Below are 19,464 nucleotides of genomic sequence, written 5' to 3'. Positions count from 1 at the left end.
TACACCTGTCCATTGTCCTGGATCCTGCATACACATGTCACATTGGCACATGAGCGGCGAAAACTCCATTCCTTGAGTGGTGACCAAAGAACCCGGATCCACCGAAGAGGGTGGGACCCCTGACGTAGGGCCCACATTGATGTATGTGACTACATCCACACTGTCCATCCATATTAAAAGCTCATTTTAGGGCATGATCCAAAAAATGAACCAGTTCGAAATCCCAGATGGACCATAATACAGGAAACAACGGTAATTGACTATTAAACACTTTTTGTGGGCCACAAAAGATTTGGATCAAGATGATATTTGTTGGGTCTCTTCATGTAGGTGTTTGTAACCTTACCAACAGGTTGGATGACAAATAAAAATTCATGTGGAATCCATGAAGTTTTTAATGGTGGGGATTCAATCACGATTATTTCCTATGGTGTGGTCCACCTAAATTTGAGTCAGCTTCATTTTTATGGATCACCTAACCCGCTTCGAGTGCATGCTCGGATTCCTCGGACGTATGGCCCACCTAGAAAGCGACCCACAACCACTAGACTGGTCGACGTTGATTAACCGTTGAGTCGATGTATCACATGCTTACCTTCTTCAACTCTCTCCATACATTGATTTTACTAAAACAATAAATAAGTGTCTATTTAAGAGAAGTAAGGAATGTGGTGACAGTTCATAGCAAAAATGTCGATCGAAGCCAATGGAAAAAAGACGGTGTGCGTTACCGGAGCCGCTGGATACATGGCATCATTGCTTGTGAAGCAGTTGCTGGAGAGTGGATACGCCGTCCATGCTACCGTTAGGGACCCAGGTCTGTTTTCAACGTCTCTGATTACATCCATGATTTTTATTTTTTTATTTTTTTCTTCTTTAATTCTTGTTGTGAGTTGTGAAGATTTTGGTACTCCTGGCAAGTAGAGTCTTACAGTTCTTCATTGGAATTTTGAGAATGGTTTTGGGGCTCTTCAACCTTACACCTGGCACAGCTGCGTGGATATCCAGACCGTCCAAGTTACTGACCTTATTGCAGGGATTGAACAGATGAGATTTTGTCTGATTTTTCAATTAAAATCTGAACCATTCACTATTTGACATTTTACCGTTCATTTGATGGGCATAATTGGGATGGTTAGGATTGGTCAGTGTGACTCTGGTCATATGCTCCATCCATACTGCTTGTAATTTTGGATGGTAGACAGGACAGGATGTGGGTTGCTACCTGACTCTCATTTCAGATGTGGTGATCTGACATGGCGGGATTTAATTAGATTATTTTTAGATAAAAGGTTGGTCATGGCGGAATTTTTCTGGACAGTAGTATACCGTTTGAAGTAGAAATCATGCTTGAAAATTATAAAGTCAAAATACATACTCGACTTGAATCCCACTAAATCAAAGAGAGGGATTTAGGTTTACAGTATTTAATTTATGTTCATCCAGTTTAACCTATATCTGACATGCGCATATAACTCAATCCTATTATATTAAACAATCATGTATTTCTGTATAATAATATATAACTGTTACATGAAAGGAACTTTGACCATTGACATTTTAAGATGGGTGCATATTTGATTAGTCCTAGTGAACACCCAGTTTCATCAAGCTCTCATTTAATTGGCCCATTATGACGTATTTAGTATATCCATGCAGCATATCCTCTCTTTTTTTCAAGTTTACCACACTATAGAAAGTAGCAGGGACACTACCATTGAAACCTTCCTATAGCTTACTATGGTGTTTATTTGACATCCAACCTATTCATAGGGCCAAATAGATATGGATGATTGAAAATATAAATATCAACTTGATCCAAACCTTCTGTTGCCCTCGTTAAGTTTTCAATGGCCGACATTCAATCCCCAGTACTTTTCTTGGTGTGGTCTATTTGGAATTTGGATATGCGTCATTTTTTGGGCTCATATTGATGCAGGGATGAACTTGATGAGGTCGATCACCATCTTCCTCAAGGATAACTACTCCGAATCTATGTACCTTCTCTAGACCCGTCACATAAACTTCTCCAATCCACGAGTAAAGAAAGTAAGAAAATTAGAAATATATTCTATAAAATTTGTAATTCGATTGATGAATGACTATGTGTCACCAGACACAAATAAAAATTCTAAATAAATTTTTTCTAAAAGAGTCCTAGCATAATTATAAATTTTTTCTAAAATGAAAAAAAAAAAAAAACAAAAACAAAAACCCTAAAAATAGAAAAATATTAAAGAATTCGAAATTACTAAAAATTCATTTTTGAGCTGAAAGCACACATTTTCTGTCGTAACCGACAGATGCGAACAACCATGTGGGTCGGTTCACTTTCAGATAGCCTGTTTCAATAAAGATTGATAAGTTGTGCACCCCATAACGATACTCATACCTGGATCAAAAGTTACAATCAATTTATAGTACACCTTCAATTTACAATACACCTTCTTTTGGCCCAACCATGTTAAGAGCGTATCAGTGACATGTTCTACATCACATATATAAAATGATCTTCCAATGGGCAAACACCTTAGTTCATGGTGGGGCCCAAAAAAGTTGGTGGACTCAACACACCCCATGCAATCTGATTCTGCACGGAACCGTGGATGAAATGACACCACGTCACATGAGAGTTACCCTATGCCAATTGCTTTGTTCTCTTCCTAATAAGGTTGTACACAAGCCAAGCTAGCTCGAAAAGCTCACTCGGCTTGGCTCGATCTAGCTTGATTTAACATGACTTGAACGATAACTCAGGGCGAGCCAAGCTTTATATGACCCAACTCGTTTTGAAAACAAGCCAAGTTCAAACATAGGAAAGTTTGACTCAACTCGACTTGAATATATATATATATATATATATATATATATATATATATATATATATATATATATATATATATATATATATATATATATATATATATTAAAAAGATTAAAACATAAACCTTACCCTACCCATCCTTCCCTCTTACCATTTCCCTTCCTTACCTAACTCGTCGCACTCGAGCTCTTCTCTCCCTCTCTCTCTCTCTCTTAGCACCAACAACAAGATACCTTTTATGACTCTATCTAATATTATATATTTGTTTATATTATTAATTAAATATTTGATTTGGGGGTTGGGTTAGTTGGGTTGGATTGCTGGGTTGAGTCGGGTGCGGGTTGGGGTTTGGGTCAGGTTGGGAGCAAGCTCGACTCAACTCGAGATAAGCTTGCCCACTAGCTCGCCTTGAGCTTAACTTGAAATTTTTGGCAAACAAGCCAATCTTCAATAGTAAGCTCGAGGAGCTCGAACTCGATAAGAGCATGGACAAACCAAGCCAAGCTTGGCCCACCTCGACTCCACTAGGCTCGATGTACAACCCCACTTCCCAGTAAGGACCACCATGCATCATTTGGCTTGTACGTCAATACGGACTGCCCAATCGTGGGACCATTTGTGGATGGACCATGGCTCGAAAATTCACTCTATGGGACGACCAGACCATCTGATTCCGTCTATTTAATACGGACCACTGAGCATTTTTCCTTTTAACCTTACATTTTTTGGCCACCAATCGGACATTATAGTGTAATTTTCAATCCATGATTAATCTAGAGAGTGTAGTCACAAAGTGGATGGTCTCGATTGACTTACATACCTACCAGGCATGCGATGAATGAGTTGCCATAGCTTAGTAATTTATGGCAGACTTACACCCGAGTCTTACAAAACGATGCATGTGGGAGCACCATCATCCTTATCATCAAGCACCTTATGTCCGTACATGTCGAACACGTGTGAGGTATCCAGTCATTTGCCAGTTGGACCCCACGTCGAGGCAATACCCAAAAACTACCATGATCAAATGATCCTAGCCACATTTTTTAGGATTTTTTATTATTAGAATGAACGGCTACAAAAACATTTCAACGGCTGTTCAACATTCCATGTGTGGCACGTGTACGGACACAGAGTAGTCAGTTAACATTGATCAAAACTCATAGTAGAGATGTGCAAGGCCCACCTAAACAGCTTGATTCCCCCAAAGACATTGTGGCCCACTTATAACAACCGTTAGATCATGATCATGATCTAGTGGCCGTGGATCTTGTATACACTGGAAGTCAGGTTTATATGCTACATCTCATCAACGTTTCTCTGGTGCAGCTAACCAATCCAAGGTGGCCCACCTCTTAGCTCTACAAGGTTCTGGTGATCTCAAACTTTTCAGGGCAGATCTTACCGATGAAGGCAGCTTTGATGATGCTGTGAACGGCTGCGATGTCGTCTTTCACGTGGCCACTCCGGTGCACTTCGAGTCCAAAGATCCAGAGGTAACCGAAGGAGCAATTCCACCACAAAATCAGCTACACCATACACATGGCACCTGCTAATGATCATCATGACCGTTGATTTGATGGGCCATAACCTGAAAATGTGTGGTCTGTGCAGCTGTAACAGATCTGTGGCCCACTAAATGGGCCAGTGACATTTTCAGCAGTGGCCCATCAACGTGGTGGCCAACATATTTACGGTCCTGATCATCAGCATATTTACGACATGCCCAGACTGTCCCAACCATAGATGTCACCTTGATCTTGTGGCCCACTTCATGAAGGGCCCATAGGCCCAAAAACTAACAGTAAAATTATATTGGACCATCAGATCAGTAGGCTGCAAATAAACATGCTGAGTAGATTCAATTCCATAGTCGACTTGATAGAGATGGTTTGGATGCGTTAAGGCCACAAGATTAACGGTTGTAATTACCATACAAAGTACTAATCATGTTTTAGCATTATAATTTATTTGTTTTCTCCTTTATTTTTCTAGAATGACATGATCAAGCCTGCAATCCAAGGTACATTGAACGTTCTGAAATCATGCAAGAAAGCAAAGGTGAGGCGGGTCGTCTTGACATCATCGGCAGCGGCCGTGTCGATAAATAAACTCACCGGAACGGGCCATGTCGTCGACGAAGAGAGCTGGACGGACGTCGAGTTTTTGGCTAATGAGAAGCCACCAACTTGGGTAAGCCTTGTTCTTCGACTCGTCCAGCTCAGTTCAGCTCGACTCGGTCAGACTCGGTGCAGACCATCGACTTGGAAGAGTCTAGTTGTGACTCATCCGAGTCAACTCTACTCGATCGTCAACCCCAACTCGGGTGACCGACAACTACTCAAAGACCGAGTTGAACTGAGTCACCGAGTCATTTAGGCTTGTTACTACCCAAATCCAGTCCGATTGTATGGTTTGAAGCATGGACATTGGAGACTACTTTTTGCATGCTTTGAACCATACAATCAATCTGGATTTTGGAGAGTGGCCTCTTTGAGAGGTCGCCGTTCTAATGGACGGTCCAGATCAATGATCGCATTCATCGATGTGTGTAAATAGAGGCCAGTGAAGGTTTACATTCTTCGCAAACCATTATATGAAGGCTAATAAAATCCTTCAGCTATCTAAGCATACAAGGGCTTGCCTGATTCTGTACATTGTAGGGTTACCCAATGTCAAAAGCATTGGCAGAGAAGGCGGCATGGAATTTTGCTGAGGAAAACAACATCGACCTCATCACCATTGTTCCCGTTCTCATGGCGGGCCGCTCGCTGACTCCAGCGGTCCCCAGCAGCATCTGTCTCGCTATGTCATTGCTCACAGGTGGGAAATTACGAAAGCATGTACATTTTCATGTGCAGCCATGAGAAAGTCCTTAAGCTCATTTGAGTCCACCCGACAACTCAGCTGCATCGATTCAACTCAGTCTAACTTTAGTCGAGTCACCATTATGATAACTCACCTTAACTAAATGGCTGCAGAAAACAGTAATTAGTATTGATCTCTTCTCCAACAACCGTTTCAACTCAAACCCAACTGGCCTAATCAACTCAAAATAACTTAATCTATCTTTTTGTGCGATACATGAGAGTGATGACTAACATACATGATTCAAATCATCTATGATGTAGACTCTATGATATATTGCATTCAAGATCAGAACTGCCCATGCATAAAACATAGGACCAACTTGCTGAGTGGTCCACTGATTGGATCCGTCCATGTTGTGGACTCTATATTATGTGGGCCACGGTATCAAAATTACAATGAATGGATGATTTTAATTATTATCATCTTTAAATGAATTTTGAGTAGCGACTGTACACTTTATTTTACTAGTGTTATTTCGGTAGTTACAAGTGTTATTTTATATATAGATATTTGATTTCATGTATTAAACTACTAGCTATAGGTATTTAGAGGTGTACACGAGTTGATCCGAGTCGAGCTTGGCACAGCTTGACTTGGCTCGGCCGCTAGCTAACCACAGCTCAAACTCAGCTCGGCTCGATCCCCGAGCCTGACTGGCTAGCTCAGCTCGGTTCGGTTAGCAGCTCGGGCCAGTTCGAGCCAAGATTGAGCCAAGTTCGCCTGTGTAGCATTTCCACAAACACATAGACTGCACCTTCAAAATCTCACTGTATGTAAAATGGTGGCAGCAGTTTTACAAGTATTTCATCAAACACCTTGTAGGCAACATCAAAATCAAGAAAAAACATATTTGTTTCATATACATACCTTCCTTGCCACCAGCCGACACTTCGTTGAGTCATTTTATCAAACACTTGGTGAGCAAAATCAATACCAATGTAAAAGAGTCACAAACTACTTCGATCCGAGTTCGATTCGAGCTGGCGTTCGATCCGAGTCGAGTCGACCTCGGCCAAGCTCGGTTCAAAAAAATTTTCAAGCTAAAATAATCAGCTCAACGTGGCTCGAACTCAATTCCGAACCGAGTTGAATCAAGCTTTTTCGAGTCGAGTCAAGCGAGCTAACCGAGCTAAATCGGTTCGTGTACAGCCCTATAGGTATTAACCCAAATCAATAGACTTGAGTATTCAATAACTCGGGTCGGGCTTGGCCCGATTATTCCTTGGGCGGACTCCTCTTGAGATTGGGCTGGCTTAAGTCAAACTTCAACCTGACCCACCTGAGTTGCACCCTTAGTCCTTGGTGCCACTGTATATGCACAAGGTTGATATATAGTGGTTTATTTTACAAAATAAAGGGAATTTTTTGTTCTTTATTAATATCATCTTCCAGCCGAGTCACCTGTATACACTACTGTACACGCAAGCTTTGTGTATATGTTTGTAATCTAATAGCAAAATGGACCACTAGGAGAGTTACAATGACATGCTCATCACATGGGTTTTGGTTTTTGTAGGGAATGATTTTCTGATCAACGGTTTGAAAGGCATGCAATTGCTCTCTGGATCAATATCGCTCGCGCATGTAGAGGACGTTTGCCGGGCCCACATATTTGTAGCCGAGAACGAATCAGCCTCTGGCCGATACATATGCTGCCCGATCAACACATGCGTGACAGAACTGGCGAAATTACTCTCAAAGAGATACCCACAATACAAAGTCCCAACTGAGTAAGATTCATTCTTGGGAACAGATTTCTATTACACTCATCATAGGAATGATCTTCCATGATTTCTCATGTCCAAAAGCAATAATGGACTACCAGGACCAGGGCTGTACCACTGGACCCAACTCTATTTTAAAGGATTCAGGTCCAATTCCCAGACCCGTTTAGCATCCATACACCTAGTTCAATGTTATAGTTTCATGATTTTGATTCAAAATACTTAAGGTCGCACATGAATGCATGTATAAATGAACTATGGTCTTGTATAAAATCCAACATCTGCCATTGCCAAACACTCTTTAGCTGATACATCAGTCTTATAAAATTGCAGCTATGGAGATTTTCCAGCGAAACCCAAGTTGAGCATCTCTTCAGAGAAGCTGATCAAATCAGGATTCACCTTCAAGTACAAGATCGAAGAGATTTACGATGAATCCATCGAGTATTTCAAAGATGTTGGGCTGTTGGCAAAATGAGGACTAGACTCTTCTTCCAAGTTCCAGGTTTAGTTTGCGATAAGCTTTCCTTCTTGTGGGATGATCATCGGCTTAGGAATGGCAGTAATTCCTAGTTACTGCCTGTTTTAGGTGACATTTTAAGATGGTTATTTCATCACCATTAGTATGTTAGTAAGATCTTTGTTATGCGTATGTACTAAAAGACCGATCGAATCAACCCATGGAGCTAACCTTGTTCAGGAAAGCAATGAAGAAAATGAATAACTTTCTGAATCCCACTGATCAGATATAACCCAAATCACCTGATGGCCCCACCTTTTGATGGGGATGTCAAGCAGGATGTGTACCAGATGAGTATCCTCTTACAAGGGATTGCTGAAAATATGGCATGATCAGAGGGAAATGATTATCTTACCCACATGGGTAGGGAAAACAGGCTAACTCAGGCCATTGATCAGTTCACCAAGTATGCATCCAACCACCTCTGAAGACCAATCAAAAGGCCGAGTAGCCCCTTTTATCACTCATGGACGGTTAAGATTAGGAGGGCCCCATGATGACAGATGCCCATTAATAGTTTCTCAAATTCATCCAAAAGAGAAGAATACAATGAGGAAAAAGAGGCAAAATTTTTCATTTTCACTTGAAAGCAAAAGGATAATTACAGAAAAATGGCTATGTTACAATGAAGTTAAGATGTATGGGAGACCTTGAATAGAATCCCATCTCTCTCAGAAAGGAGTAGTTACACAATGTGCAGGCATGAGTTTAAACAGTACACATGGACTTGAGTTTCTACAAGTGGGACCCATGGTTCAGTGAGCCAAATCTTTGATGTGTGGGCAGTTGGCACTCACCCTGGATGGACCGGACCATGCACTTAAATTCCGCTAGACTGGATGATCATAACTGTAGAATGTTTAGCCTCTCTTTTCATTTGAATGGGAACTGTTTCTGTATTTTCTTTCTGGGCAAGGGCCATCCGTTAGTGAGGACCATGTATCAATGGCTTGGATCGCTGAACCATGGACCCAACTTGCACAAACTGAACGCCTGAACGGTGCTGAATAAATGTTAGGGGGTCTGCGCATTGTGTAATTTCTCCTTTAAAAAACCAGAAATCTATCTTCTAGTTACTTTGAAATGCGTAAAGGTCACAACAAAAAATAAAAGGGAGGAGAAAAGAAGAACCTTTATCAAACATCAGGCAGATCCGTCATGCTGCTGATCGAGTCCTCTCTTTGATGATTCCCATTTGGAACATGGACATCAGTTTGGTCTATATCGATTATGACTTCCTCCAATGAAACCACTGAAGCGTGTTTGTGATGCTTCCGATTCTGGCGCAGCTTAACAATCCGAGTGAGCGCCTGAACAATGTCCCTCATGGAAGGCCGTTTCCTCGCTATGGGGTTGATGCATTTGTACGCAAGGGCTGCCATGTCGTTCAGTTCTTGAATGTCATATTTCCCATCAAGACGGGAATCCGCAATTTCCTCCCACCCAACTCTCCCTTCAGTATTTATTGCTGCCTATTTGGGGGAAGATATTGCATAACAGATTACATACAGAGAGTACATGAGTGCACACGCATGCATACATACATATAAAAAAAGCAAATGTTTATGCGCATATTTATATATACATATACGTATGTACATGCACACATACATGTTATGAAAGCTGACAATGAATGAAGTACATGACCTTAATCCTGACCATGTGTATAGTATTCCCAGGCCCTCAATTCATATGAATAGACAAAATGCAGACATAAATGCACATGATGCCTGACGACGAACAGAGATACATGATCCTTGGCCTGGAGATGAGCCTGAAGATATGTCTAGTATCCTCAAGTCCTCAGTTATTACTAATGGGACCTACAGTTTAATGATCCAGACCATTGATCTGGTGGGCCCGCAACACATGCACCATTCCTGAAGATATTTTAAATAGTTCGTTTCTGCATGTGAATGTCAGCCGTTGTTGTAAATTATTACCACCTTCTGCAGGGGCCACTAATTTGAGGGTTATATTGTCTCCTCAGGGACATTCTTCAGTCACAGTCCATCAAATGAATGACCCACCAGATCGATGGTCCTGATCACCGGAATATGTGCCCAACTTGTAGTACATGCATACTCGGGCCAACAATCAAATAAGTACCGACAAAGATCATCTAAACACCAGAAATTATTAAATTGGTATTCTGACAAAAGATGTGCCAACATATACCCTCCGAGAAAATTAAGCCCAAGTCAATGGAAAATGAGAGGAAAAGGAAAGCAATCTTATATTGGATTTCGTGACGATGAACAAGAAACAAAGGGAATGAGATCTTACAAGCTCCACGTATTCCATAAGACCCTGTTGAGGATTCCTGCCTGCAATCAGTTCAAACAGCAGGACGCCATAGCTGTAAACATCACTTTTCTTCGTGAAGGCCTTCGTAGATACATACTCAGGATCAAGATAGCCAAAAGTTCCCCTGACATTAGATCCATGAGAGGCAGCCATTGCTTCCCCTGAAAGCCCAAAATCAGCAACCTGCTCAACCAATTAGATTGATCATCCTGATTGTCATGTCATGTATAAAAGCCTAAAACTTCAGATACAAGCATATAGACCCAGACATAATGTAATTCTCCAGCAGTGCAGTCTGTGATTTGAGTGGGAGAAAACTGAAAGGTCCTGAATAGAGCTAGATGCTACATAAACTACAATTTTTTCTTTAAAAAATAAAAATAAAATTATAAGTGCTGTAGAAAGTGTAATGCATATACTTGGGAGATGAATTATAGGGTCCCGCTGCATCAGGATGTTTATAATGTCCCTTATGCTCAGAGTCCATAAAAGTGGGGTCGTTTGTTTGCTAACCCAGACTGTTGATCTAATGGCCCCCAGAATGGATGGGGATATGCCAAAAGTCTTCCAGATTTGAAGATTGTAGCCATCCAGTCTTTTGGCCTTGTTTATGGAGTTCTCATATTTTATTTTTTTTCCTTAATCAAAGGGTTAAGATCTTGAGTGTAGGAGATTTTCACAGCATTCCCCAATAATGATGAGACCATGAGATCAACATCTTGTTCAGAACCATGAACCCATTTGTATGGATGAGGTGCATATGGAGACAGTAATTTTGCATTGACAACTGATTCCACAAATGGTGGGATACACTCCTAGAACTCCAATAAAATGTCAATTCCAACACCTGATGTGAAAACTCATCTCATAAGGCACAAGCACAAAGACGGAACCAAATCTAAATACTCTCGAAAGTTGAAACAGATGAATTACATAAACGGATTTTTATTTTTATTTTCCCTTCCATTTAAAACATGTAAGGAAATTCAAGACCAAGAAAAGAGTTGCATACTCTAGCTCTCATGGACTGATCCAACAGTATGTTTGAAGACTTGATGTCCCGATGCACCACCGGTGGGGATGCCTGCAGTAACATGAGGATCTAGTTGGTATTTGCTACAAGTTCATGTTATTGAGCGTGATTCATTTCTGGAAATAAGATGAAAGCTTACCCCATCGTGAAGATACTCCAAACCCCTTGCGATGTCCAGAGCAATATAAACCCTCAAATCCCAGATCAACAGTCCATGTTTCTCAGCTAAACATCCAATCATTAAAGAACATGATATGTCAGATAGCATTTTCAGACAATATCAGAATGCAATTGAATAACAGTGTATTCACAATGTCTATTTCATGCACCAGAATCCAAGTTGTAAGCTAGTGAAGATGTTTTGTTGATATGACAGAAGCTGAGGATTGTTTCAACCATCATCATCTCATCATTATCATCTAAGCCTTATACCAACTAATTGTTTTAACTAGTAACAAAATTCCCATACCAGAGGTGGCTCACTGACCCAACTCCTCGCACAGTTGCTCCCCAAGCTCAATCCAAATGTCCCGATCAATATTTTTACACATAACTCAGACCATCTAGTTTCCATCTTGAAGCCCTTGACCATCATTTCATACATCCACCCATTGTATTGATTTAAGGTCTAGAAGGCTAAAGGTTTCCTCAGAATCAAATCATGTTCAGTTCCATTTCTCATAACTGGAAAAACATGAGATAGTATCTGAAGGAATCTCGTGCTCCTTGACTATGCAAGTACTTGAATCTGAACTAAGGCGAAATCGGAATTGACTCAACTATCGCTAAAGAAGAGTAACACAGTAGTAGACTTTTGTCTTTTTTACTCCACTAGAGACTCAGCTGAGTCCTTAAAGACTCACGACAAACCAGTTTGTGAGTTTATTGAAAAAGGAAAAAGGAAAATTCAAAGGAGTCACCCAGGTCTACTACTAATGCTATAGTTTTAAAACTGGAAAACTCGACTAACGAGTTTGTTGAGTCAAGTAAATTAGTCAATTCTTTTAAGACTTGAACACCAAGACTCAGAAGTATATAATATTTTTATCTTTATAAATATAGTAGTCCTGATGATTTTTTTCTAGTTTGGCCAAGTTTTGACTAAATACTTACAAACCCAAGTCTGTTTGAGATCACATAATCGTAAGATGATCTCAACTCTAAAGATTTTGATCCTTGACACAAACATATGCATCCATGAAGGCATGACTGCTAGCCATACCAGCTACAATAGAGTGATAAGGTTTACATTGGGAGTAATTTGGTTCTCTGGGAGAGTGTTACAGTTCATACACATGCACTCAGAAATTGTGAACATGACATACATGCAATTCACATTGAATATGCAAACCATGGGCCCAATCTAGGAAGTTCAGAATCCTAAAACCAGATCAATCAGATGATCCTAACCTATTAGTAATTGCACTTGTTTGTTGAACTCAGTATGTTGACTACTTTTCATTTTAACCATCCATTAGATGTCCACCAATCTGTCAGTTAGGCCACCGCTTCAGTGTAATTGTCAATTTATAAACCACCTAAGTGTGACCACGACTTGGATGGTTTAACTTGAGTTGCATTCATGCCACATGTATGATTTCTCAGTGAGTGCATATGAACCATCACACTCTGCCAGTGTACCATAGTTTTTCTCTGTTACATTGCTTTGCAGCATTTCACTCAGTAAAGAATAGAAAATTCTCAAACAGCTTACCCTAGAAAAAGCATTTCGCACTATTCACTCAATGGTTGATTAGAAGCATGCAGAAAGACTCAGACTTGCTCTAGTGTATTCGATTTAGAAAGACCGAAAGCAAGAACAAAAGAAAAATCCGTCACTTGCCAAGTGAGGCAAGAAATGGGTAAAGAGACTACAATAATCAATACATCAAGTCTTTTTCTGATTCCCTGAAAAGAGTTGATTGGTAACTTACTATACAAATGAGACGCAAGACTTCCATTACTCATGTATACATAAACAAGCATGTGCTGGCCTTTTTCTGCACAATATCCCACCAAATTCACAAGGTTTCTGTGGTGTAATCTCCCAAGCAGAAAAACCTGCGACAAGAAAAAGAAAGCCACAGTTATTTTCAAACAAGCTTTTATATAAGATCTGTGATTAGACAGGACATGCATAAAACTAAGCAATGCGCATATCACAACTTATGCTGTAACAGCACAAGTTTCCCAAAAGAGTCAAACTGATGTGAGAAACCAAATGCAATAATAAAATTACAAAGGTAGACGTTGCAACTCTAACTGATGTGATAGGTTATTATTATGAGTATGAGGATCAATTAGTTGAAGATATGGCCATTGATTCTCAAGACAGGTAAAATGCGTATGATAAATAATTCCACAAGAACAAGAAACTGACAAACATTACCTCTGTTTGGAACTCCCTCTCCCCCTGCTTAGAATTAGTAGCGAGCACTTTAACAGCAACCGTCTCACCAGTTGACATCTGAGCTTTGTAAACAGGACCAAATGCCCCTTGCCCTAGAACTGTTGTGAAATTACGAGTTGCCTTTTGCAGTTCTCTGCCAATGAGTCACCAAGGAAAAGATTAAACAAAGAAATGGCAAAGAGAAAACTTAGAATCAAACACATAACAAATGATAGAATAAAGAAAAAAAAAAAAGAAACAGAAACCTGTGTATGCGATATCTAAGATGATAGTGTTTTTACGTCTGAGCAAATCTAAAGCATTGCAGATTACAAAGATGAATGGAACCAAAATAAAATCTCACATGTTTGAACGGATAATTCTTCACTCTTCAGTGCAATAAAATGTTTGCAGTTTTATAGTTGGCAGCATATTACATACTGAAAACCATGTTAAGTGAAATGAAGACAATTTAAACAGAGAATGAGAGAAAAGTAGGCCCATCACTCATTTTCCCCATTCCTTTTAGCTCTAGTATTATAGCTGAACAAATGTGAATTTAATGATACAGACCATCAGTAACAAATGCCTCATGCAATTGATGTGCCTGTTTTCTACTGCTATAGGTGCTTACTCTTCTACCAAATTCAGCTGTATGGCACTTCACTTTGATTCATCTGTCATAGATGCTTAGCTAAGCCCATGTGCTGTCAAGGATACCATCTACACGCCATCATGCGTGCTACCATGTCAGATAGGTGAAATAACCAAGCCAGGTGCCCAACCGATGGAAACAATCGCATGCTGATAAAATGTGAATATACAGCACAAGCTAAAACAGCTAAATTGGTGAACCCACGCTCAAACTGGAAAAATCAAGAAAAACAAGATGCTCCAGGGGCTTGTCCACATGAAAATACAAAAGGGACCCACGTTGAAATTGGAATCACCACATTTCACATTTCATCAGAATCGCATGTAAAGCTACCGGAAAAAATTTCCACTGGACATCAATCCACTTCTGACACATCCAGGGCCAACAAAAAGCAAGCTAAAATGGAATAGAAATCATGGTCACCCAAGAGCAATGTTCGAAATATCGGTATAGCGTTACGTATCGGACCCTTGGGATACAAATACGTATTGGTTATCGCATGGGATATATTGGTTGTATCGCGTAATGTATCGTTGTTGTTGGAAACATGGGGAAACATTGGAAACTGGTTGAATTTTTCAACGAAATTTCAGTGATTGTTAAAAAAGATATCAATACACACTTACAAATCAAAACATTACAAAAAACAAGTGCATATAATGGATTTTCTTTGTATGGGGTCCTAATCTATGCGTTATCTAACTGAATTGATGCAAGTCTATTCATATAATTTATAAATGTAAGAAGACATGTGGAAACACAAGCAATACATTCTAAAGCAAAAGAAGAATCACTAGATTAGGTTACATTCATGTTTGATTTTGATTTTTTTTTCCTTTTCAATTTCTGCAACTCGGTCCTCCCCCAAATCTCAAAATCGAAGTTCTCAATCCATAGTTTTTCATGCCATGCAGAACATGAAAAATCATGGATTTGTAACAATTTGACATTGATTTAACATAATTTACAGAGAAAAATAAAAAATTGTTCACCGAATCGAATATGTGGGATATATCCCACTACTTGTGTGTTTTGTATCGCACAGGTGGGATCCAAGATATATTGTGGGATATATTGGCCGATATCGTCGATATTTAAAACACTGCCCAAGAGTACCCTTTTTGGGTCAACGTCAATCACAACATGATGTGCTTGTGCTTCCCTTATGGAAGCTCGAAAGAGCTTTCCATGATCAAAAGTCCACATACTAGTGAATAAGGCTTCTGTGGAAGCAATAAAATCAGGAGTCAACATACCTCACTTTCTCCTTTCAAAATTACATCTAGCAGAATCTTCAAATATACCAGCCTTTTCTTTCAAGAGGCCTCAAGGCCGAAAGTTAAAACAGTGTGTTTAAAAGGAGTTGCATCTTTTCTTTTAGTACTATTCCTGATGTTTTGGCCCATGACTTAGATTTCAAATTCAAGTTCTTTTTGCTCAAAGTAAAATTCAAATTTCAGTTCTTGAAAGGATGCAAGGGATAATATCGCATGAATAAAAAAATGACATCGCCCTAATCAAGATTGAAAGTAGCCAAATCTTACAAACCCAAAAAAAAAAAAAAAAAGAAGAGAGAGAGTGTATGGGTACAGATCATTAAAAAGTTTTGTGAAACCTTATTCAAGAAATCCAAGTTGTATAAAATTGCTCCAGGAATTAGCTTAGGTGAGACCCCTTTTAAAACACCAAGATCAAAATGCAAATGGAATTAGAGTGCATTAAAAAATCATCAAAAGTTAATAGCCAAATCAGTGGTCACAAAAAGTTAATCAAACCTATTTTGCATTATTGAGCTCCGTCAACACATATTGACACTGACATATACTAACATAACTGAAGACAGATGAGCATTGCCAAAACTTCCCATTTTGTAGGATTTTTTGCTGCTGCTTCCTGCACTTGTACATTTACACTATAGTTTGCATGTTAGACTTCTAATGGTGTGTCAACATAACAGCATATGGGCATGTTGAATTCTCTGGAACCCAACTTATCCATACAATTTAGTCCTTGGGTTTCTGAAATAGTGTAAAAAGAATTGCTTTGAATCACTGCTATTTTGACTCAAACTTGTTCTGAAAAATACTATGTATTTCAAATTGTTTGTTGTCATGGATGAAGAAAGGGAAAACCTCTTAAATGATTTCAATATTGGAAGGGTTGATTCTCTTCAAAAAGATCTCTCATGGAAGTGGAATAAAGCATATCAACATAAATAAATACACACATGCATATGAGAAATTGTCAGTGTGTGGGGCCCACCATGGTGTTTATATGACATCTTACCGATCCTACAAGTCTCTCTCCCTCACATGCATGAACACTCCCATGCACACACTCTCTCTCAATCGATAGACACACGCGCATGTACGCACACACACATGCACGAACACTCCCATGCACCCACACAAGCACACTCGCACGCAAGTTGTTCTTACAAAAGCCAAAAACCATGAATTAACATGCCAATAAAGAAGTGCAGCAGCCCAACAAAGATTTAACAAAATAATGGCCATACTTGTAAGGATATTTGGGTATTCCAGACACTGAGACTACATTCTTCCTCTTAGGTCCTTCCAGCCACAAGGACATGCTGTTCCCTTCAGATTGTTTCGGTGACTCCTGACTAATGGTTGAGTCTGACAAAACTGTAGAGGAATCAACACCATTGGCACGCATGGGGATGGTTGAAGCCCTCCGTGAATTGCTAATCCCTATCTGTGCATGCCTCTTACGAAACCTTATACACAACAGAGCAGAAAAGGCCAGAAGTGCACCAATAATCACCCCTATGGAAACCCCAACTATCAGCCCCCAAGACACGCCTTTCATCTCCTCGTTAATGAACGATAATAGACTATTCAATCATCCTTCCCATGTATCTGAAAAAGGCACCAAATTCCAAGCTGAATTAAATTGTGCAAAGTGGCACCTTTTTTCCTTTCTTTTTTGTCTTCTTTTTTTTTTTTCACCAGCAGCAACAAACTTAATAAAACAGATAGAAAACCAAAAAATACCATCAGTTAAACCTTCACATTAGTATGCATGGATTCAGTTCCTGTTGCAGATCTCCAAATTGAAGATCTGAGGAATTCGCAATAATGAGCAGAAATATACACCTAATGACAAGTTTTCCATCAGATTCCTAACCATAAACAAAATACTTTAGGAAATCCCTTAGTTTTAAAATGACTCGCAAATAAGGTATTTCCTCGAATTGGTCTGACAAAAACTTGCTCCAGTAACAGTAAGCAGCCAACACTGACATGATATGGAAACTGATACTGGTACTGGATATAATATGGATACTCATAAACCACATCCTGGTATATAAAGGTTATTTTGCCAGCATCCTGTAGAACCTATAACTAACAATTACATCCAGGTACCAGCATTTTAGACAGGATCAAGGTCCTAATACTCAGTTTTGAAATTCTACTTGCCTGGGGACCGAAGCCATTACAAGTCATTTGGTTTCAGACGAGACCAACAGACCACATAGCATCTCATCATGAAGGGCATGTGGGTTCCTTCTCGGCAATAACTAAGCCAACTTAGACTTGTCAATTTGTTTTTGGTGAATTTTGATTCATTGGGTGGGATTCTATATCCATACCAATATCGTGGGTTTCAAGAAATGCATCTGTACAAATCACAGGCAATCTGGTAATTATGACTAATGAGATTGTAATACTCTTTAACTTCAGAATACATAAAAGTCAATGGATATTTTATCCTTTATCCCTCTTGTTTGAATTGGAAACGAAGCTTGCATTCCAAATTACCTTTTATTCCTAAAGATAATGATTAATGACTGTATAAGAAGCTTCCAAAATACGGAAACAGAGACAATCTATTATATAAATTATTTCGCCGCAGTTCAAAATTTTTACTTCTATATGATGACATCGATCATCATCATTACATCAACTCAAATCTAATGGTCTATAAATCACCGAAGCATTTTAAAAATACATATTCAAGATCGACTCTTTTTCAAGATAACAGCACTTACATCAAATGTGGCACTACAAACAATAAATACATCAAACAAACAGGTGTTGAATGATGCTTGGCCTAAATACTGGCATTTTCATTTGCAACAGCACTCCCTACAGAGGTTTCCATGTGCTTCGCTGATTACGCCATTCATTTGTTGGACCCCACAATCGATGCGCAACGAATCAAAAATCTCATCCGGTGAACAATCCCAGCCATCTGACCGGGTGGACACACGTTGACCACTGCCTATATTTTCTTTCCAACCATCTGTTTCGAGCCCAATAAGCAGATTTTTCTAGGATTGTTCAATGGGAGAGTGTTTTTGTTTTTTCAAAGAATCTCCAATCCATAGCAGGACCCACCAGATGAACGGACTGGATCACTGAAAAGGTGGGCCCCACCTGTAAGGGATTTAAACAAACAATACATCTTTTGTGTACCCGATTTCACAACCGAAGCGACGATGTTGCAAGCTCGTCACAGAAGAGTAAGATCATATCCAAGAAAAAAAAAATCTAAAAAATAATAATAATCCATTTTTGAAACAAAAACCTAAATCTACTGACAGCAAGCGAAATAGAAACTGGAAATTCCGAGACAAAGCTCAAAAGAACCCATTTTTTCCGGAAAAATTGAAAAAAAAAAGAAAAAGAAAAAGAAAAAGAAAAGAAAGAAAGAAGCGATATCAAGGAAACAGAGCTGAAAAGAAAGATCAGAGAGGTCACCTCTTTCAAGTGGCCACAGATCGATGAACGGCTGGATCTGCAGTAGTAGAAAGGGACTGTTTTTGAGAGAAGAAGGAGAAATGAGGGAATTGGAGAAGAGTGAGAGACGAAATGGTATCGATCTAAGAAGATTTAAAGATATTTATTAGTTTTTTAAAAATTCCGTGAGTCGCCTTTTACATTATAAGAACGCGCCTTCTGGGAATGCGAAAATATTACGAGGATGCCACTAGTTTTGCGTTGTGACGGAAATGCCCTCATGACAGCATTTTTGTAGCTTTTCTGGACAGGCATAGTGCACGCATCCTTACACACATCGCGCACGCTACCCTGGCAGGCGTGTGGTTTATCTGAGCCGTGCATAAGGTGGCCCCCACCCTCTAGAGATGACCTGGAGAAAATCAAGCGAACGCG

General features: G+C 39.5%; 2 protein-coding genes across 5 annotated transcripts; one reads left to right on the top strand and one right to left on the bottom strand.

Moving 5' to 3' along the window:
* Window positions 1-657: 657 nt before the first annotated feature.
* On the top strand, window positions 658-8,152 carry LOC131237805 (anthocyanidin reductase ((2S)-flavan-3-ol-forming)-like). The gene is made up of 6 exons (XM_058235805.1): window positions 658-817; window positions 4,154-4,320; window positions 4,820-5,017; window positions 5,488-5,647; window positions 7,212-7,425; window positions 7,753-8,152. Exons 1-6 carry the CDS (start codon window positions 691-693, stop codon window positions 7,895-7,897), a joined length of 1,011 nt encoding a protein of 336 aa, XP_058091788.1. The 5' UTR covers window positions 658-690; the 3' UTR covers window positions 7,898-8,152.
* Window positions 5,646-19,241, bottom strand: LOC131237783 (calcium/calmodulin-regulated receptor-like kinase 1). Of its 4 annotated transcripts, XM_058235780.1 has the most exons (9): window positions 19,051-19,241; window positions 16,842-17,205; window positions 13,669-13,822; window positions 13,214-13,340; window positions 11,419-11,504; window positions 11,259-11,330; window positions 10,226-10,429; window positions 9,071-9,411; window positions 5,646-5,799 (listed from the first exon to the last, which is right to left on the bottom strand). In XM_058235780.1, exons 2-8 carry the CDS (start codon window positions 17,153-17,155, stop codon window positions 9,076-9,078), a joined length of 1,293 nt encoding a protein of 430 aa, XP_058091763.1. In that variant the 5' UTR covers window positions 17,156-17,205; window positions 19,051-19,241; the 3' UTR covers window positions 5,646-5,799; window positions 9,071-9,075. The 4 variants fall into 4 exon arrangements, with proteins under 4 accessions (XP_058091763.1, XP_058091770.1, XP_058091754.1 ...); XM_058235787.1 differs by lacking the exon at window positions 5,646-5,799 and having other exon boundaries at window positions 8,490-9,411; window positions 16,842-17,308; window positions 19,051-19,240; XM_058235771.1 differs by lacking the exon at window positions 5,646-5,799 and having other exon boundaries at window positions 8,490-9,411; window positions 19,051-19,239.
* Between the last annotated feature and the right edge of the window lie 223 nt (window positions 19,242-19,464).

This window comes from Magnolia sinica, chromosome 1 (genome assembly GCF_029962835.1).
Source record: "Magnolia sinica isolate HGM2019 chromosome 1, MsV1, whole genome shotgun sequence".
Lineage (NCBI taxonomy): Eukaryota > Viridiplantae > Streptophyta > Magnoliopsida > Magnoliales > Magnoliaceae > Magnolia > Magnolia sinica.
Note: the sequence above shows the minus strand (reverse complement) of the source record. Positions and strands in the feature narration are given on the sequence as shown.